Source organism: Dinoponera quadriceps, unplaced genomic scaffold (assembly GCF_001313825.1).
Source record: "Dinoponera quadriceps isolate SergipeBrazil2010 unplaced genomic scaffold, ASM131382v1 scaffold1395, whole genome shotgun sequence".
Classification (NCBI taxonomy): Eukaryota; Metazoa; Arthropoda; class Insecta; order Hymenoptera; family Formicidae; genus Dinoponera; species Dinoponera quadriceps.
This window is the reverse complement of record NW_014556488.1, coordinates 1,151,526-1,173,098: the sequence shown is the minus strand read 5'-3', so window position 1 is coordinate 1,173,098 and position 21,573 is coordinate 1,151,526. Positions and strand designations below refer to the sequence as shown.

At 48.1% G+C, this 21,573-nt stretch overlaps 2 protein-coding genes across 13 annotated transcripts in view; one reads left to right on the top strand and one right to left on the bottom strand.

The window, feature by feature from the left end:
- Window positions 1-3,385, bottom strand: part of LOC106747765 (tyramine receptor 1) — a 28,455-nt gene extending 25,070 nt beyond the window's left edge. The window contains exon 1 of one of the 2 annotated variants that reach the window (XM_014625649.1): window positions 2,966-3,385. The gene's annotated coding sequence lies outside the window, so the exon portion shown is untranslated. The remainder of the gene's footprint in view (window positions 1-2,965) is intronic. The other variant, XM_014625650.1, reaches the window with a different exon arrangement.
- Window positions 3,386-5,388: 2,003 nt separating this feature from the next.
- Window positions 5,389-21,489, top strand: LOC106747718 (delta-1-pyrroline-5-carboxylate synthase). 11 transcript variants are annotated; one of them, XM_014625539.1, is made up of 8 exons: window positions 5,429-5,649; window positions 6,099-6,180; window positions 7,770-8,118; window positions 12,121-12,457; window positions 16,781-17,428; window positions 18,511-19,328; window positions 19,872-20,162; window positions 20,872-21,489. In XM_014625539.1, exons 3-8 carry the CDS (start codon window positions 8,020-8,022, stop codon window positions 21,037-21,039), a joined length of 2,361 nt encoding a protein of 786 aa, XP_014481025.1. In that variant the 5' UTR covers window positions 5,429-5,649; window positions 6,099-6,180; window positions 7,770-8,019; the 3' UTR covers window positions 21,040-21,489. The 11 variants fall into 11 exon arrangements, with proteins under 11 accessions (XP_014481022.1, XP_014481029.1, XP_014481025.1 ...); XM_014625536.1 differs by lacking the exon at window positions 7,770-8,118 and having other exon boundaries at window positions 5,389-5,511; window positions 6,099-6,176; XM_014625541.1 differs by having other exon boundaries at window positions 5,429-6,176; window positions 7,811-8,118.
- The last annotated feature ends 84 nt before the right edge of the window (window positions 21,490-21,573 follow it).

Below are 21,573 nucleotides of genomic sequence, written 5' to 3'. Positions count from 1 at the left end.
CTACACGATCAGTTATTTATAAAGCCATTCACGATAATCAATAACCTATGCCTCTTTCCTGTGCGGCGAAAATTCACCAACGTACCGGCGCACGTCGAGCATCTCCGTCGCCATGGAGCGCGCGCGCACGCCTTGTCATTGTGACGGACCTGAAAAAACCGTGGCCACAATCGAATCCGGGGACAAGGAAATGAATATATCGCGATTGTGTTCGAACGAACAAGTCCGCGGGCTTTAGCGTATTTAACTGACTAACCGCGTATGGACGCATGCACATACGCACGCACGCGCGTTTCACGCACATGTACACCGCCTACGTGAGGATTTGTAAACAACCGTAACGGAGGAGTAACGTCGTTCTCAGGGGAACTTGGTGTAAAAGGAGAAAAAAATCAGGATTATTCGTTATGGCAGGGAGCGAGGCAGGTCGTTGCAAATCCAAGTGGCGAGGCAAATCTTCGTTGCAAATCCAATTTTACACACTTATGTCCGCAAAATCGTGTAGCCACTTTTGTGCGCATTTCGCACGCGTACTTCTACTGTGATTTTACACACATAAGCGTGTAAAAATTATATCGCAATATACATCGCAAATCCAAGTGTGTGATTTTTAAGTATGTAAAGATTACACGATTGAATTTGCAATGTATACGTAGTGTAATTTTTACACATTTGTGGGTATAAAATCACAGCAGTGACGTGCGTACAAAATATGTCAAAAGTGACTGCACGATTTTACACGCATAAGTATGTAAAATTACACGCTTGGATTTGCAATGTTGCGAAAATGCATGTACAGAAGCGGAACGCGAGGTGAGAGATTCTCGGGTCTAGCGGGAAATCGCGGCTAATCTGAAATGACAAATTGTCAATAAATAAATAAATTGCGAACGATAGTAAATCCGGGCCCGGTTTCGTTTTAATATACGTTTTCATGTACGCGTCCTCGCGGTAACCATGATACATATAAATATATAGCGAATACAAAATATGCGGGATACGAAATACGCATCCGAACGATGTAAATACATAAGGTCGCAGAAATATACAAATATACAAATCCAATTTCTCTCACAAAATGATCAGCTCTGTTAAATGCACACGTGTGTGTGTATGTGTGTGTGATGCGCGCATGTTGGCACTCGTTATTCCGTATTGTTTCCGTATAGCAAAATATTTTCTGATTAATACAAATACCTCTCACTGGAGGGTTTGAAATGTTTTTTAATTGCTATACATACGTGTATCGCCGAAATGTATTTGCGAAATATGAACAATTTTCCAACAATAATAAGATGAAATATTCAAATGCGCGGAAAAAAAAGGAGACTAAGAAGAAAACCCGAACACACGTTGCAAGCGCGGAACCAGTAAATATTTTGCAAGCACGAGCGCGATCCAGTTACATATCTTCGCCAATAAAGCTCCGACGCCCGACGGTTTATCGCGATCGTGTCGCCGCGCGAATAAATCCGCGACGACGCTCGTTACGAGAATAAATGCACGACGGTGCTCGTTAGGGCAAGTTTGGCGACAAACTTCCGCGTTACAATCTACTCGAGACGCGCATAACTCTTTCTCTCTCTCTCTCTCTCTCTCTCTCTCAATCTCTCACTCTCTCATCCACACTTTTTCTCTCTTCTTTTCTTTCCCCGTTTTCCCGCAGGGCAACGCCGAACGAATATTCAACGAACAATATCGCGCGAACCACCAGACTAAGATCCGCCGGACACCCAGTAAAGTCTGACCGTAGATGCGGTCTAACTACTTTCCCCACCGAGAAGGACAGCCACCGCCAGCGTCCCCGCGCTCTAACCGCCGTAAAAGCTCTCACGAGGCACGTAACGCTTTCGCCCCGAGTGTACACTCGGAACATGCATAACTCCCGTAAACATTCGCCAAATCCAACGGTCGTTTCTCATTTCCGCGATTACGACGACGGGCGAGAGCGAGGGAGAGAGAGAGAGAGAGATAGATCATGGACCCACGGGAAAAACTATGCGATCGTGAGTCTGTCGTGGGAAATTTATCTTCCAGGGGTTAAACGATCTGCCACCTTGTATCCGGTCGTGCGTGGAAAGTACAAAGAGGGCCCGCTTCGAGGGTTTGGAATATTCGTTTTCGGACCGAGTCTTGCAATTCAAGCGTACCGACGACGGCTTTCTCTTCCAGACTACAGTCTTCCCTGGAACGTGGACGATGGCAGAATACCACCGCGTGACTGGACTCAAGTCGGACCGAGGAAGCGAACGCACGACATTGCAACCGATCCTCGATCATCGCATCCTCCGGGGACGCCAGAGACCAGGTGATCGTTCTTCGGCAACTAGCAAAGTATATCAATTTATAGCGCCGTTTGAAGTCGCGGATACAGATCGCCGACGGCGAGATCGCGGCATCCCCGGGGAAATAATGGGGCAAATTACGAAAGGACTCATTTTCTTTCTCTCTCTCTCTCTCTCTCTTTCTTGGTCTACGTACCTCCATCTATTTACCTATCTACCTACCTATCGACTCCGTGCAACTTCTTACTCTCTCTCCCCCCGAGCGATCGGACGGAAGTTCGCGGCAAAACCCCGTCGAAACTCGCGGGAATACGTGTCCTGGTGGCACACGATATACCTCTATCCCGCGAATGTCTCGATCGATCACGAGGAGTATCGAGAATCCTGCCAGGAAATCCGCTGAGATAGCGACCGCAGGAGACACTCCGCAACTTTCCGAGAGCCATGCATCACGGCGGAAAAGATACTCGCCCGAGTTCGCTCGTAGAGCGCGCGTTTCTTATCGTTGACTACAGTGTGTACGTGTGTGTGCGTGCATCTCGTGTGTGCAACTGTACGCGCAACCGGAGTCCAAGAACCCCCTCGTCGGAGGGACTGAGCGCTCTCTCTCTCGCGAACGCACCCTCGATCGTCGCGATTTCGCGCTCGAGAGAGCTCTCACCCCCATGGCACGAACTTACGCGAAGGACTTCGTGGACGCAGACGGTTGTTGTGCTTCGCTGACAATGATCTCTCTATGTCCTCTCTTTCTCTCTCTCGTACCTGAGATCGGTCGATCGGTGGCGCAGGGCGCGGCGGCATGATCCCGTCGCAGCGCGGCGCCGTTCGACGAGCACTGAGCAGCTATTCTGCGCCAACCCAGTTGCGTCGACGTCGAAAAGACACGGACGTACTCTCTCTCTCTCTCTCTCCTCCGCCAACCCTTCCGTCTCTTGCTCGCCGCGTCGCGCCTTCTTTCTCGGATCGGCCGCCGGCGTACCTTCTCACTCTCACTCGCAACTCGCAGCCTCCCTCGGTCCTCCTCCCACTCGCGCGAGTGCTCTCCCACGCTCCCTCCCGATAACTGACGGCGCCGCCGCCACCCCCGCCCGATGTTGCTCCTCGTTTGAGCGCTCTGCGCAGGCTTCCGTCGAGCGCGAGATTGCTCTCTCTTGCTCTTCGAGAGCGGAGAAAGGTGGAAGAAGAGAGAGAAAAAGTGAGAGCGAGAAAGGGAAGGGAGAGGGAGAAGTCGAGAGAGAGAGAGAGAGAGAGAGAGAGAAAAGGAGAGAAGCGTCCGGCGGAAAGGGTAAAAACGGGATAGTTAAAGAGACTATCACACGTCGGGCCGGTGGACATCGAAGGGGATGCTGCACGCGAGAGGGATGAGAGAGAAAGAGGAGGTATTTTGTAAAATGCACCGCGCGCCCTGCTCCAACGCCGCTTGACAGCTCTCTCTCTCTCTCTCTGTCTCTATCTATCTATCTATCTATCTATCTATCTCTGTCTATCTATCGTTCTTTTCTCTTCCACTCCTCCGCCGCACAATATTATTCCGTCGGTGCAGAAACTTCTTGTCGCGGATGTCGTTAACCTCACGCCCGGTTGCCCGATCGCTTTTTCTCCCCGACGGCTCGCTTTTTGTCTCCACCCCGGAGTGTATTGCACCGCGGTTTAATAGCGGTCGGGTGTTGATTCAATTCGTAACGTTGCTCGGGGAGACGCGCGCCATTCTTCCGCGCGGTACACCGAACTTCTTTATCTGCGTTTTAATAACTCGGCGGCCGAGGAAAGGCAGACGGAGAAGGTCGAGGAGTAGTGAAGTAAGAATGCGTTATCATCATTACGGAGCGCATGAATGATGCACGCGAAGAGGCCGCTCCCAGCCGGGCGTCATCTATTTTCCGGCTGTGTAAAAAATGGTCTTGTCGGGAAGAAATACCTGATTAAAAAACGCTCTTCCACCGCGCGGTTCTCTCGTCGTTAACGTTAAGACTGGACATTCCTTTCGCCCCTCTCCCTGCGTACACAACGATCGAAATGAAAATTCTCTCGAAACAGAGAAAGAGAGAGAGAGGGAGAGAGAGGGGGTGGAAAGAGGGAAAAAGAAGGAGGTTGAGGAAGGATGAACGAGACACGGAGGATCGTGCGATCGAGAACTTCGCACCGCGAGAACTTGTTAATTATTTCGCCGACACGCTCGAGACTCGCTCAAGGTTCGCTAAGGGTTCGCTAAAGATCGCGGTGACTCGTTGTAACACATCACGACCCCGTGAACAGTCGAGAGACTCGCTCACGGATGCGAGTCTCGAACGCCGAAACGCCGAAGTCGATGTTGCGTTTACCACGGAGAAAGCAGAAACACGACTCGCGCGCGGGACCTTCCGGCGGCTGCTGGTTTCTCCCGCGAGATGATTTCCACGAAGTTTAGGAGTCACGTATCCGAAACACAGAACGCGGGGAACCGCGTCTGTGTTCACCGCTCGCTCTTCGTTATTTCTCGGCCAATAACGTTACGCACGCTCTCGCGACATGTAAATAGCTTTCAATCTTCATTGTCCGACGCGGACGTCGTATAATAGATAAATCGATACGACCGAGTAAGCCGTCGGAGGCATTCAAACGCCGCATATTATCAATCGAGACAGATCGTTGACAATAACGAATAGATAGTTCCGTGTATACAATGCATTTGATAATGAGAAGGACGCATTATAGGTACCGATGGCGTCGCTTTAGCATGCATTAGCATACACACGACCGGGACCGTGTTATCGCAGTGTTTACGTGCGATTTATAATCCATCTCTTTCATGGAGCCGATGTGACTTCATGCGAATATGACGTATTTCGATACGCAATTCTTTCTATCTCTCTCTCTTTCTCTCTCTCTCTATATATATATGTATGTTATTTCGCTTACACTCTAGAATACGCGTCGCCGCGCGCACTTCGCTCGCTCTCGATAAGGAAATCGCGAGCCGAGTCCGAGGGAATTTTTGTTTAAACTTTCCGCTATCTGCCGAGGGAAAGAGAGTATCACACTATCACGGCCGCGTTCACGTCATAAGAAAAGGTCACCGCTTAATTTTCGTTTAATCGCGGCGAAGAGAATCTCCGTCGAGACGGGATGATTTCCACCGATGACCGCAGAGTTCGCGTTTATTAGTATCAATCAGGACCGTCGAGTGGCTGGAAAGTATATACCGGCCCCTGCGCGCAACATTTGTTCGTTAAAGTCATTACTGCGAGTCCGTGAATAAATATAAGCCGAGAGAGAGAGAGAGAGAGGGAGAGAGAGAGAGAGAGAAATTTATTCGAGGATTACGTGTTATTACAAAAGAATGAGGTAGGATGGGTTCTATCGGAACTCGGACAGCGTTGTTGAGGTATTCCTACATCGTACATTTTACCTGCGCGTGGCTTTCATTCAGCTTGTAAGCCGCTTGTGACAAAGGATCATAGAGAGGATTATTTATAAGCTAAAAGTTGGAGCAAAAAGGATGGCTTCCGATTTATTCGCTTGTCAGCCTTTTCGCCGACGGACCTTTCCGCCGATGGATCCGTTTAATTGATAAATCACCATGTTCAACGCGAGAAAGGGTTTTTAGCGCGTTTATTGCAAGTAGCACATTCGTATCACATCTAATTTGCAAACACATGTCTCTAAATGGATCCAATCCTCTCTCTCTCTCTCTTGTCGTTGTTGAATATTATCAATCGTGCCACTGTCAGACCGCAATGACTCTTTTTAAAATAATTAAAAGCAATCTTTTTCTCTCTCCGCGCAAACTTCTTATTACATGATACAATTTTGTTGCTCGTATTGTTCCCACAGAGTTTAATCCAGATTTACTGTTACGTGAAGTGTCATTTATATTTTGCTGCACGCCGCCGTTATTGGTTCGCTCTCTCGGTAGGTAAGCCCTGAACGTATCGAAGAAAAGAGATGTACCTGTATATCTCGGAAGCATCCGAGTTGTTTCCGCGCTCGTTCATTTTTCCGCTTTTCATTGTTCCTCGCGAAAAAGAAAGGGAAAAAGAGATCCTTTTTTACGGACCGATATCGCGGTGTACATACCGCAAACAGGCGGAATTTGTTTACGAGCGATGGCGAAGATGCGATGACGTTAATCGCTACGTGACAAAGATTCAATATGCGTCGGTCGGAAAGCGTAAAAACTACTTGAACTTTGTGTGTATGTATGCGCGCGCGTATTATTCCACGAGCGACATGTAATCACATTTCACGTGATGTAATGACGCACGATCGATTATAAATCGCGACGGAAGGATCTTCGAAATCTCAGAGGGTGGGCTATGATCCGTGACACTTTACGTTTTAAGCGCGATGATTCCTTAATGTCTCCACGATGATCAGTGATACTTCACCGTGTCGTCGATTACCGGCGGATACGCCGATCTCAATCGAAACGATCGCGAGAGATGTTTACGCGCGTGAACAAATTCCAAATCGAAATTATCACTTAAAGGAAGAGAGCCTCCATAATTTGTTCAAACAATTTTCTATCACGGAGCCCTTTTCATGTCGCTTTAATATTACATGTCTCTGTACCATTACTCCTTTCTTAATATTCCGCTGTAAGACGGCAATTAACCCTACCTTTTCTCTCTCTCTCTCTCTCTCTCCCTCCCCCAAATGTATATATTTTTTTATTATTCTTCCCCGAATAATTTTCCAAGATCGGATTTTTCGCCGCTTTAGCTCCACTGCGCTCCGCCGTGCAACGTTCGATCGCTTATCGAGTCTAGATCGATCTCACTAACACTACGTGAACGTAGCATAGCGAAAGAATGACTCGGCCTGCGATATCAGTGAGCTAGTGTTTACGTGATTCGCAATCCTCGGGGTCGAAGTTCACCGACGCGAACGGATCCAGCGCGCGATGCCCGCGTATCGTCATATAGAGAGCACACGGTCGAGCAGGCGCGGCGATCTTGGACTTTGCGTAACCTCGGCAATTAAGAGCGGAAAAACTCTCGGAAAACGATAAGTTCGGATCCACACGCTGAGACGTGCGCGCGGAGACGTCACCGGTTCCCCTCCTCTTCCTTCATGCTCCTGCTCACCGTTCAGTTACCGATCACCGTGAGAGACCGACATCTCTCGCCCTGTCCCTCCTCCGTTCATTGGAAGGTTCGTCTCTAATCTAGAGGCGCGATAACGACGTCTCCCGATTCAATCGCGTATAAAGCAGCAGTGTGTCGTTGACCATCGCCGCGGTTGCTCGACGCCTCGGCGACGAGGTACGAAAATCGGTACCGCTCGCGTCCGTCGCGACTCGCGAGTTCCACCCTCGTCGGCTCCTCTCTCCTTCTGCACCCCGGTAATTGGGGGAAGTTACAACGGCCTGATTCAGAGCCAGACGCGGCATCACAATCCATTCCACGGAGCTATCCATAACCGCGAGATTAGCCGGTAAATCGAACGTGCCGTGGGGACGTAACCGTGACATCTCCGGCGTTTTCCACGTTATTGCCGCTCCAGGTAATCCATCTTGCCGTGCGGCCCATCCGGGAATCCGACAGGACTTTTCGCAGGAATAATCGATTCTCGCACCGAGTGCTCGATGATCGTCGTCGGCCGGTCGTAATCTCGGACCGTAAATCTTCGCGCACCGTCCAAGACGTGCCGATCGCCCGGAGGAACTAAAAGAGAGAGAAGGAGGGAGGAAGACAGAGAAACAGCTGACTAATCGTCGGCAAGCCCCGAAGAGGAAGGTGCCGCAGACTCCGCCATGTATTCGACGCTCCTGCTGACGAGGTTCGCCCGGCTCGGGTGTTACCCGCGCAAATTGGTCACGACGTCCGCGGGACTGCGCTTACAGCAGCAAACAGTACGTGCGCCAGCGGCATATTGTCGTTATCATGAATTATGTATGACTTCGAACTTATATGTCTCCTTATCGTCTCTCGAGGGGGACTCCGAAGGTAACAGCAACGTGACACGGCCGGCGTGTTCGCGAGCGCTGGTAAATCCAACAAGGCAACGCGACATTCCGCACGCTGTCCGTCGGCGAGCGTGTCGCGGTTTCACCGGGAGAGTTCCTCCCCGGTCGACGCGAAACACTCACGGTGACTTCCGTTTCGACGTTAATAAATCGAGGAGAGAGTACGCGACGACGACGACGCTTGTCTCTCCCGGCTGCGTCGACGCGCGGTGACGACGCGACAGATAGCCGTCCCGTCGGCGGAAACTTTCCGCCGGTGGAAGCACGGACTCTCTCGCTAACTCTCGCCCGTACTATAGGGCGCGGACGACGATGATGACGACAAAGCTCGCGCGAACTCGAAAAATAATTCCGATTTCGCCGAGGCACAGTTTACAGCGCGGCATCGATGCGCCTCACGTCGCGTCGACGACGTAAGTGGCTGTGATAACGTTTTGGTAGCGAAACTCAGCCGCGCGGAACGCGTATGCCGAATGATATCTGACGCTACAAAATGGTAAACTAATGGTAAAAGTATGAACAGCCGGATACGCAAACTTAAACTTAGACGCATTCTTATTGCTTATGTTTCGGTATTTAACTACGAATATCTAAACTTTCGAGCATACGTTCGTATATATTTAATATGTACATATATTTCATGTTGGGAGTTTAAATATTCGTCTTTAAAGACCGAAATAACAAGAATGTTATTTACGTACGTGTTATCGTATGCTCGATCGTTGGTACTTTTACCTTATTTTTTACTTTAATCTTACCGGTATACACGCCGCCTTTTTCGTATAATTAACGTCAATATTCAATATTTACAATAAATGCACGCGCGTACACGTTTCCCGGCGGTGAGAAATCGTCACCGAATAACGGCGGCAATATCGAGAAACGGGCGTGCTAAAATTGTAACGACCAGGAGAGGGATTCGTTCGATCGGTCGACATGCGCTCTTTATAAATTGATAAGTTCTCCCCTACGAGATAATAATTATCGAATTCGCGTGAAACACGCGTGATAGTCGAGCACGCGCGCCGTATTATCTCCGAATTGATTACAGGTGTATTATTCCGGAGGTCTTTGTGAGCCACGCGACGAGAAAAAATGATAATTTCATTAGTCATAAAGAAGAAAAGGAGACTAAGCAATACGGTAAAAAATTTTACGTTAAAAACTATTCATTGAAATTTATGTGTAATACAATTTTAAATTAACGTATTCATCTCGTGTTACATATTACTTTTTAACATATTCACTTTATTAAAGGAACGCCAAATTTCAGTGGACCGATTTAACACAAAATTTTCCTGTTACTTTAACATGGGGAATATATTAAAAATATAATGTTAAATTAATAAATATTTACGTCGTTAACATGTAACTTTCTAGCATGTTCAGCTTGTTGGAATGTGACCTAAAATTTCAGTATGTCGTTTTTACTACGAATACTATGAAAACAGAGATGGTTTTTTACTATGAATAATGCAAAGCGTGCGCAATAGAATAAGGCCGATACGTGAGGCAACACAGCATCGCGACTGTATAAATATAAGAATAATATGTTACAGTTAAAAATATAAACCGTATGATGTAACAACAATAAATATAAATATTCATCTCGGGGCTCGATTAACCGATCGAGAGCTCGCGAAACGACGCGAATTTCCGTGAAAAGCTCGCTCATGTCAATTTTCCCGCGGATGAAATTGCACACGTTGATGGGATGCAGCACGCGCGAGCTGCGCTCTTTCGCGTTGCCCGCGACACAGCGGGTCGGGGAGAGTGACGTGTAAAAATAGAGCGCATTTCTCTCGGTGCGGAGATAAGAGAGGATATTACGACGTAATTTACCACGACGCGATCGGTAATCAGCGTCCTTATCGCCGCGTTTAAACCCGCCTATGTATTATATCGTATGTTTGTTGTGTCGAGAAGACAGAGAACCTCGCCCGGAGTCGTCTCACTCGATTTAATCACGAATGATCGCGTCCCGTTTCTTCCGTATTAACCACATAGGCACGGTATTGTGTGTATATATGCGTGAAAGTCCGAAAGTGAAAGATATGCAGATACAGTGTATCAGCGTGTTCCTTCGGAATATTTACAAATATTATACGCGCCCCGTAATCATCGCATTCCGACTATTATCGCCGATACGAGTCTATGTAAACGTAGATAATCCGGGAAAGTCCGAGCGATATATATATTTCGCTGCGGTCAGCGCGAGTCGTGCGCCGGCGTGTCCCCGCGATGAAATTCGAAATAAATCTCGTATCTCGTAACTCGAAGAGCGGCGATACGCGATAAGAATCTCAAATATCTGAGGCGTGTCGTGCGGCTCCCCGTTTGCTTTCTGCGTCCGAGCGGAAACGAAATTTTCCAAGCAAGCTTCCACATTTAATTACCGCCGTTGTTATTGGCCGATATTCCCGCACGTTCCTCGCGTCAAGGCGGATCACGTGGCTGGCGACGAGTGGGGAGGAGGGAACGCGCCGCACAGGTGATCGGATATAAATTCCATCATGCAAAATAGGCTTTCAGGCGAGATTCTAGCAAAACCGATCTCATTACGTTAACGTGCGGAAACGCGTTTATTAGACGTTTTATTAAACCTCACGGCCGAATAGAATTAGCAGCGTCATCGAGCGCGAAGTGATAAGACGGCAGTGCGGACGATAATCTCATGCAGCGTTCTCGGGAAATACCATTCGCGCCGAACTTCACCTCGAGGCTCACGTGTCGAAGTCGTGAGAGAGGAGGAGGGGGGCAGGATAAATTAAAAGAGAACGTAATTTCATCTTCAGAAAGTCCGTTAACGTTGCCGCGTAAATACTTTGAGATAAATACGATCTGCATGAAGATGATGCAGACCGCGGCTATATCCGCGCGCGCGGTCTACCGCGTTTTAGCATAAATATCAATCTTCCACGGCTTCTTCTTCGTGCATCTTTGTGATAACTTGGTTACTTCTACCGCAAGAAATGCCACGTCGCCGGACTTCTCGAGAACGCCGGATCTCGCAGTTGCGCGAATGTAATAGAATGCCGCGACAAGCGTTGTAACGAAATAGAACTCACGGCTACACCGTCGGGCTTCATTTGGGCTCAATTTTAATTTCAAATTTCTTTTTTCAACTGCTCTCCAATATATAGTTTACTGGAAAAAAATACAAATAAATTTTCTCTTTTTCCGTTAAAAAAGTAAACATTTTCGAGAATAGTATAAAAATTATGAAATATATCAATCTTTAAATATCTTTAAAAAAGAATACATGTGTGTGTGGGTATGTGTTATTTTTTAAAGATTGATATATTTCAACAGAAAAAGAGAAATTTCACTTGTATTTCTTTCCAGTGGAACGAATTATTTTCCTCCTTTAAAGAGGATTGTAAGGTGAAATGAGTTTGACAAGAAAATTTCATGAAACTTTCATCACGTATACACGGAAAAAAAATTAGTCTTAAATCAATGATAGATATTCTTGCGTATATAAGCAGGAATGTTACGATCTTCTTAGAAGATTTTTAGTCTCGATTGAATTGGTATCGACGCAAGTATTACTTGGCATTCAATTCGAGATTAACACTCAAATGAATATATATTATTTAGGTAGTGAAATCAATGTGTGAGACCGTAACTTTGCTTGGTAAATATCAAATTTACAAGTGACCCCTTCGATATGCCATTGAAAATACGACGTTGAGCTTTATAACCTCCTTAATTTAGTTAATGCCACGAGATGGTATACCAAAGGTTAATAAATATCCGTCGTGCACGCGATAATGGACTAATGTACCCTCGACCGAAAGGGACTCACTTCACCCCGAGCTTCATCTCGCTCTCTCTCTCTCTCTCATTCTGTGGAAAAAGGAACGAATAAAGAAAAAACTTTTAAAGGGCAACCGCGTGGACCTGCGAAGAGAGCTGCAAACATCGGAGAGACCGCGACGACCGCAGACTTTCACGGAGCGTAGCGAACTGAAATACGCCCGCCGATTGGTCGTCAAGCTCGGTAGCGCCGTTATAACGAGGGAAGACGAGCACGGCCTGGCACTGGGACGTCTGGCCTCCATCGTGGAGCAGGTAGCTGAATGTCAGAACGAAGGACGCGAATGCATCATGGTGACCAGCGGTGCGGTCGCCTTTGGCAAGCAGAAGCTGACCCAGGAGCTCTTAATGTCTCTGTCGATGAGGGAAACCCTTAGCCCGGCGGATCACACACGGGAGCACGCGGGTACGTTCCGCGCTACGTCAGCTTGTTCAACGGTTCGCAACGTATTTTATGGAATATGACTCGGAATTTATATTATTTTCATTTAATATATAATTAAGTAAAATTATACATTTTAGTAATGATAACAGAGTAAGTAAATGTCAAGGCACAATACGAGGTCGGGTCACTCGAGAACCGCAGCGTTTGACACTTCGGGCCGATCCGACAGATCCGATTTCTAAGCTGCGGTGAACTTTGTACTCCGTTGTACGATGCGCCCTAGAACGCTCCCGGTTTCCCACGCGCTCGCGCCTAATCCCCTCATTAGTCGTCTCCCCCGCATTTCGGCAACTGTTGCGCCCGTTGTAACCGACGTCTAGGACCTCTCGGGGAATTATATCGTCTCGCGAACTCCCTTCGCATTCGCCTTATCTCGCATATTCACTGTCGACGAGCGCATTACACGGTCCGGATATCACCGGTTGCGCGCGACGTTGATAACTCACCGCGGATATCTTCTCCTCTTTGGTTTCCTCGTTCCGTCCTCGGAATTGCTCTCCGAAGTATTCTCCCCGCTGCATCGTCCGGACGTGACACGCGGGGCCGACTTCGGACTTCGTCACTCGTTTTCGCGCCCTTCTAATTTCGATCTCTCATCCCGTCGCGAAGTGGCGCTTGACGCTCGCTCGGTTCACTTTCTTCGCCGGGCTCGATCAGCTCCACGTGGAATTCGCTCTTGTCTCTAGTCCGCACGTGCGACCCCGCCGTCGACATTTATAATAGTTCCTACGATTATCTGCGTCTTACAACGCGCCGGCTGAAGTATAATATCGATCAATTGCCGTTCATTCCACCCCGCCCCGTCTCCGTCGGCAATGTGTATGTATGTCTCTCTCTCTATGTGTGTGTGTGTGTGTGTGTGTGTGGACGTCTCGTGTATGCGAATCGTAATCTCGTAAGAATGCGTCCTATCTAAACGCTACAATTTCCCGTGCTCAAAGGTCATCGATCACCGATAGTTTCAAAGTTCAACCCGACCTATTTCGCACGTGACGAGGAGGATCTCTCTCTCTCTCTCTCTTTCTCTCTATCTATCTCTATCTCCCCCTTCACTCTTCCTGCCGGGACCGTGCACGAGGTAGCTGTGCGCCGTGTAATTGGCACGGCGTGTTCCGCCGCTGCCGATTCTATATTCAGACGTGCTCCCGACGCTCTATCAGCCGAGGGCGATGTATCACAAGGCCCACCGAGTCGCTCTACCGGTTGAGCGCCGGTAGACTTTAATTAATACTTTCATACGCCACCGGCGAGAGCGAGGGAGGGAGGACGGGGGAGAAGGGGAATTTTGTACGCAAATACGCGGACGAACTGCCATTAGCATAATTGACGCCGGGAAAATGATAATCTTCCTATAGCGAGACCGCAATTAGTGTTAATCCCTTTTGAGAGACGTCCGGAGTGAGACGCTCCTAATCAATAGCGGCCCTCATAATTCTAATTAAGAGCGCGCGCTCGCGAGTCACGTGTACGAAGAAATTACCGAGCCGCCGCGGGCGCTCTATCCGGGCGAGAACGGCGGCTAATTTTTGGACGTAATTTTGCGACCGGATCTCCCCGAGACCGCGCGGCCTTTCGCGTTTAACTTCGGACGACTTTAAACTTCAACCTCCCTACGGCGCACAGCTTATCTGGAATAGACGCTCGTTTCACCCCGGACGTGTGCCGTTGTTAATAATGGAAGATGAAAGGCGGTTATCTCGCGAAACGCATTGCGTGTACAACGCGGACGGTACACGGCGGTATCTCCGCCGGTGTTGAATAAATCGTTGAATAAATTAGATCATATTTTGCGAGAGATATCAAGAGTCACGTCCGGATCACATTGCGTCCCGCATCGGACACGGTGGATGACATTTTCCCCCTCATTTATCCCGCTCGTTTATTAACAACGAGCATTAAAAGAGCGAGCGATGGGACGCATCGGCGGCGCATTGTCGACGCACCGGGTGCGGAATATAAATCATTCGCTCGGCAGAATATACGAATATATTTCATGTTTGCGGTGCGCGACGCGGTCGGTCATGCCACGGGACAATAACTTCCTTGACGGTGACGAATCTCGTCCTCTGCTCCCCCGTCTCCTCCCTCGCGCGTGACAGAAATGGCTCTTGTTGGTGTCGCAATCAAGGCTATTCCTCGTTAACCGGATCATTGATTCGGTACATACGGTATACGCGCGCGGGGCTACCGGGAACGATTATGGCGTGAACAATTCACGCGGGACATTAATAATTTCATGAGGAGCGGCCGAGCGATGACTCGGACGCGCCGAGCGGCGCATGTTAATATTTATCTGGTTATTAAAGAGTTACGCGGGGAAAGTCATTGGGGAAGGGAGGAAAATGACGAACGACATATGGTCACGCTGAAATACAGCGAAGAGAGGCACCTTTGATTAATCGTGTTCTGCCGAGCGTTGGTCGAGACGACGCGACGTTCGCAATTTCCTACACTGGATCAGGCAATAACTATTAGCACCTTGACTGTATCTCCGAGATATGACAGCGGAAGAAAAATGTATCCATCAGAGAAATTGCATTAAACAGTCGTCTCGCTTCGAACACCTTTTGCAAATGCAAACTTTCCTCCTCTTCATTTAGTGTGAATAAAATAATTTTATCTCTCGAAAGCATTCTCTCAAGGTGGTGGCAAATTGAGATAAAGATTTCTTTGGATTTGATAGAATATCTTTAATTGAAAACAAATTTATCTTTTAGCCGAGCAAACCGTCGAATGTTTGGCCAAACAAACAGGATTGTTTGGTTTCTCGAACGATAAATGTCTTCACGTTAAATAACACACATTTCTTTTGTATTTTTATCATCCAAACATCACGATGGTTGCCACAAACAATAAAATTAATTGAAAGAAGTAACGTTATGTTAAAAAAATATTAAAGAACTTCTTTATTTTAGTGGAACAATATTTAACGTATAATGAAATAGGTTTTTATTTATTGATAATGAAATGTTATTTCTTCTAAATAATACTGCTTTTTTTCTATCAAACAACATGATTCGCTCTAGTGAAACCTAGTGAAACAACATTTTTATTGAAACAAAAGGAACCCTTTTCTCCGTGTAGTTATTGTTTCACCCTATGTGTGTATGAGAGTGTGTGTGTATATGTGTGTGTCGCTCAGTTGGCTAAGATAAGTAACAGTCCGATGCTTTTTGGAAAGAAGGAGAAAGAAACGAGGTGATATGATTGTCCATAAATTCGAGCGTCCGCGGAAGTATTCAGACGGGAGGTGTTAACGTTCCGACAGTACTTCCGAATGTTCGCGGGCGGTTTGCCAAGTCGACAATGTCCGTCTCATCTCTCTCTCTTTCTATATAGATATATAGATCGTGCCGACAACTAACCGGCGACGAATTCCTGCGGGAGTCTCTTTGTCCGATGAATTTCTCTCAAGTGGATTCCCGATTACTGGTCGCGCGCGCGTAGCAACTTTTCTCGATACATGTGTATCCGACCGATCATCTGCAACATCACCCTTACGACAACGTGTGTCCCTTCGTTCCTTACACTCGACGTCACATCCTCGCCAAAAATCCTCGCCGAGAACTTTATCTTATCTCGAGAATCGTCCGACCGTGCGTTTCCGCGTCGCAAACCGGGGAAGAGATCTTTGCCGTTTTGTGACTAAAATAGCGCAATGAAATAGTCAGACTCATTTTTGCAGCAAGAGAAAGAGAGAGAGAAAGCTATTACACTGGGAAAAGTCATTTTGCTGTTGCAACGGAACATCGTTCGAAAGTTGCGTAAATAATAAATTTCAGTTAGCATAACCAAATTAGCAAATTATTCATCATTACAGCAGAAACAGTCTTGTCAGGATAGAAAATATTCTGCTGAATGAATTTGTCCTTAGGACATAATTTGCCGTTAGAACAAAATAGTGTTTTCCTGCATTCGCTAATTTGTTCTTACATCAAAATAATCGGTAGATTCAGCAAAATAATTCAGCGAGTGGCAATTAGTATTTTTAACAAATTGTTTCGCCGCCCATAGAATAATTGATAGATTTTGCTGCGGCATAAAATTGCCGTTGTCGGCAAATTATTTCTTTCCGTGTATATGTCGAGATAATGGTAATCAAACATTCTACGCATATTTCCACTGTTACGTTTTTGTTAGAACAGTAACAAAATAAGGTTGACGCCGAGAACGAAGCTTCAATTTTGGCGGAATCATTTAACCATCTCTTCTTTTCTCTTTTGCGCGTTTCCAGCGGAAGGAAGACAGGTGAGAGATCATGATCTGGATTTCGTGTTCACACAGGAACCATGCTGGAACCAAGAGCGGCCGCGGCTGTCGGCCAATCGGGTCTCATGTCGCTCTACGACGCGATGTTCGCTCAGTACGGGGTGAAGCTCGCCCAGGTGCTGGTGACCAAGCCGGACTTTTACAACGAGGAGACGCGCAAGAACCTCTTCAGCACGCTCACCGAGCTGATCAGCCTGAACATCGTGCCGATCATTAACACGAACGACGCGGTCTCGCCGCCGCCGGTGGTCGATGAGGAAGTCGCCGGCGGCGGCGGTCGCAGAGGCATTTCCATCAAGGACAACGACTCCCTGGCGGCGATGCTGGCGGCCGAGATCCAAGCGAGCCTCCTGGTGATCATGAGCGACGTCGACGGGATCTACAATCTGCCACCTTGGCAGGACGGTGCGAGGATGCTGCACACATTCAGCTCCGATCACAGAGGCACCATCAAATTCGGCGAGAAGTCGAAGGTGGGCACCGGCGGCATGGACTCCAAGGTCAACGCCGCTCTCTGGGCGATGGACCGTGGCGTCTCGGTGGTAATCTGCAACGGCACCCAGGAGAAGGCCATCAAGAGCATCCTGTCGGGCAGGAAGATCGGCACCTTCTTCACACAGACCACCGGCTCGTCCACTCCTGTCGAGGTGATCGCCGAGAATGGTAATACTCTTATCTTTTATTTCAAACTTTGCTTTCTCTTCTCTTCTTCTCCTTCTTCCTTTTCTCGTTCCTCTCTTTTTCTTCCCCTCTGATCCTTCTTCTCTTTCCTCCCTCTCCTTTATTCCTTCCCTTATTTTTCTCTCACTTCTTTCCTTCGCCACGTTTTCTCTCCTCTTTCCTCCTCTTCTAATTTTCCCCGGGAATCCAACGTTTCGCGAGCACGGATAAATAATTCTTGTAAATAACGGGGTCTCTCGGAGCTCACGTGAAGCAGGCGCGCGTGAAACCTCCTCCTTGATTATAACGCGCGTGTGTGTTACTCGCTCACTAACGTTGTCGGTTCGGCTAAGCGGTGTGCTTTTATCCGGCCGAGATGCGAACCATCGAAATGCGGTGTCGACTGCACTCTCAGCATGCGCATGTAAATCCGGAATAAACGCGGCCGGCTTCGCGTGTTTTGCATATTATTAATCCCCTCGTCGTTGAAAAGTTCCACTCGACGCCACACGCTCCTTCGTTATACGCGAGATATTATTACGGTAACGCACGTACCCTCTATCCATCTGGACGCTTCTCCGCGTATACGGGCGCGCCATATATTCCCAGCTTTTGTTGTTCGGATTGAGCGTATTGTTTTTCACCGGCGTTTCGAACGGAATAGCATCGATCGCATCGACGCTTCTTCATTAGACGGTCTCCTTCGTTAACGAAAATTCACGATCGCTTCAATGGAACTTCTATGACGGTCTCGTGTGCCGGATGGAATAACTCAACTACGCTTGATTTATTATCCCCTCAATTTCCATATGTCGGACAGCCGGGTGCTTCTCCTTTTTCTTTTATCTCGCGCCCTCCATCTATCTTGTCCGTCGTAATCGATCGCGGTAACTCATATTTTCGATTTCGCGTTATATTTACGTACAACGTTCTTCCTTTCTTTCTTTTCTTTCCCCCCTTTCTTTTTGATCGAGGTATCAAGAACATTTCTTTTTTAAGTCATTTTCGTATTCAGCCAGTCCTAGGAGACCCCTGCCATTCGCCCCGTGTCGGCTGCTAAAACGGGTGAATAAAAAACGTTTCAGCCCGCGTCGGCAGCCGAATGATGCAGGCGCTACGCCCGGAGGAACGTGCCGAATGCATCAACACTTTGGCGGACCTGCTGGAGACGAAGCAGCCCGAGATACTCGCGGCGAACGCGCTGGATCTGGAAGCGGCGAGCAAGGCGAGCCTGGCCAAGGCTCTGCTGTCGCGTCTCTCCTTGACGCCGGCGAAACTGAAGTCCCTGAGCTCCGGTCTGCGTCAGATCGCGGTGGACTCGCTGAGGAACGTGGGTCGCGTGATCCGCAGAACAAGGCTGGCCGAGGGCCTGGAGCTGGAGCAGATCACAGTGCCGATCGGGGTGTTGCTGGTGATCTTCGAGTCCAGGCCGGACAGTCTGCCCCAGGTGGCCGCGCTGGCCATGTCCAGCGCCAACGGGCTGCTGCTGAAGGGCGGCAAAGAGGCCGCCAACAGCAACAAGTACCTGATGGAGCTCGTGAAGGAGGCGCTGAACAAGTTCGGCGCCTCGAACGCGATCTCGCTGGTGTCTACGCGGGAGGACGTGAGCGATCTCCTCTCGATGGAGAAGCACATCGATCTCATAATACCGCGCGGCAGCTCGGAGCTGGTGCGCACGATTCAGGATCAGTCCAAGCACATACCCGTGCTGGGACATGCCGAGGGCGTATGTCACGTTTACGTCGACAAGGACGCGGACATAGCGAAGGCAATGCGGATCATACGGGACTCCAAGTGTGATTACCCCGCGGCTTGCAACGCCATGGAAACGTTGCTGATACACGAGAGCCTCATGAGCGGCAGCTTCTTCACGGACGTGTGCAGCATGCTGCAGAAGGAGGGGGTGAGTTGAGCTCCGTTCGTCACGATGGCTCGGGAGAAAGAGAAGGAAGGGGAAGAAATGGAGAGAGAGAGAGAACGGTAAACGAGCGATTATCTCGGGATTTCCTTTTATTTCTATTTTCAAAAGAGTATCAGAGTTCTGCCGACGGCGAAAGGGATTAAGCACCGGGGATAATCAGTCTATCTGGATTTCTTGCGCCGTATCCTATTTCGCGTTGTAAACGAAACTCTCGCCGAGTCAGTCGCCCGGATCCCGCGAAAGGATTCTCCTCAAATTACATTGTACAGGCGCGTACATCACGGCTTGGCGGACCAAAGAATCGATCGAATTGATCTTCACCTTTGCGGAACACAGATTCGCTCGCGTATCCGAAATTTTAACAACGCTCTCCGTCCTCACCTCGGTTTACCTCAATTTCCTATCCGTGCCGAAATCGTCCGTCTCCACCAGGATTGATCCTCCGGGATCCGTCTTCTCCTCCGTACGATTTTCCGTCACGACGCTAACGTTACGTACGCGCGTATCGCGCGAGCGACCTTCCAGGTGAAAATCAATTCCGGCCCAAAGCTGAGGGAACTGCTGACCTTCGGCCCGCCGGCCGCCAAGAGCATGCGAACCGAATACGGCGCGCTCGAGTGCACCATCGAGGTGGTCTCGGACGTCGACGACGCTATCAATCACATTCATAAATACGGCAGCAGTCACACCGACGTTATCGTCACCGAGCACACCGACGCGGCGGTGCACTTCCAGCGGGAGGTGGACAGCGCTTGTGTCTTCCACAATGCCAGCAGTAGGTTCGCGGACGGCTATAGATTCGGTCTCGGGGCGGAGGTAAGCCGGCCGGGATCTTCTTCGGCCGAAGGAAAAAGGAATTCGCTCAGTTCATATGATGCAACTGTAATTCAGTCGCTTTTAGCTCCCAGAGCTGAAAACAACGTACAGAGACAAGGAGAGTTAGCTGAATTAACTAAATTTCAGTTGCTGTACTATATGGACAGCCAAGTTTTTACCCGTGGAAGCTAATTCCTTTTTCCCTCGCGTGAGTCACGAAGAGACACGCCTTGATATGTTTTGCATTATCATATGTACAGTGTGTTAGGGCCATGGAACACGGAAAAACGTAAGGAGTAAGGCTTAAGCAAATTGGCCAATCACAGTCGATTATTCCTCGACCGTAAGGAGAATAATCGGCTGTAATTGGTCAATTTTCTTACTGCTTACGTTTTTGTGTGTGCCTTTACTTGGCATACTGTACAAACTTAAGCACATTTCTCATGCAAATCAAAGTAGAAAATGTCCCATAAACATCCATAATTCAAGATCCATCGTAAGACTTTTATACTTCAATTTGCACCCGAAACATGCTTCTTAAGTTTGTGCAAACGTCATGTATATAATACCCTGCATATATGTATACTTTAAATAATTTTTAATAATATTTATCAATAATATTAATTATTTTTACATATTTTTATATAATTTTAATAATTTTAATAATTTAATATTGTAGTAACTTTTGTTCATTTCTTTCTTTCTAAAGGTCGGCATTTCTACGGCACGTATCCATGCGCGTGGCCCTGTAGGAGTCGACGGGCTGCTGACGACCAAGTGGGTCTTGAAGGGTGGCGGACACGCGGCCGCGGACTTTGCCGAAGGCGGTACCAAGAGCTGGCTGCACCAATCCTTGCCCCTCTACGAATCATCGTGAATCCAGCCGCTTCGAGTCTCTCGTGATCTCGGGGATTATTGGAGCCGCTCATGAGATAACGCGTATGAGCGATTCCGCAGCACAGAAAGTCGTATGCTGCGAGATGTAAATCGAAATAAGCACACGTGATATGTAAACGATCGTTAACTAGTTTTTATTTATACTAAATTGTTCCTGGTGTTGATTTTTATACCGAAATGTTCCTGGCGCATCGCACATCGTACGAAGATTAACGTCGAGCCAGTGTCACAAACGACGATGCGATTCGCTGACGCGACGGAAATAAATATCGAATTTGTACGTACAAAATTAGCGTTAAGTAGATAATACGATATCGCTTAGAATAAGGACGAGAATTATGAATTTATCTCCGAAGTTCTCCGACGTCTCGAAGAATCCCGGAGGTGCCTGATATTATTTCTAATAAATTATTAAATTCGAGAAGGAAAACACAGAGGGGATGAGACATTGGTTTTTTCTTTTACCGCGTGACGTGACAGCAGACGTGGCAAGTGTATCAACTTCGAGCGAATT

What these genes read in the sequence shown, in the direction of transcription:
- LOC106747718 (XM_014625536.1), top strand. Translation starts at nt 5,404, where the DNA reads ATGACCGCAGAGTTCGCGTTTATTAGTATCAATCAGGACCGTCGAGTG. An exon ending in TCACACACGGGAGCACGCGG is followed by an intron (nt 12,458 to 16,780) that starts GTACGTTCCGCG and finishes GTGTTCACACAG; the next exon opens with GAACCATGCTGGAACCAAGA. An exon ending in CGAGGTGATCGCCGAGAATG is followed by an intron (nt 17,429 to 18,510) that starts GTAATACTCTTA and finishes AAAACGTTTCAG; the next exon opens with CCCGCGTCGGCAGCCGAATG.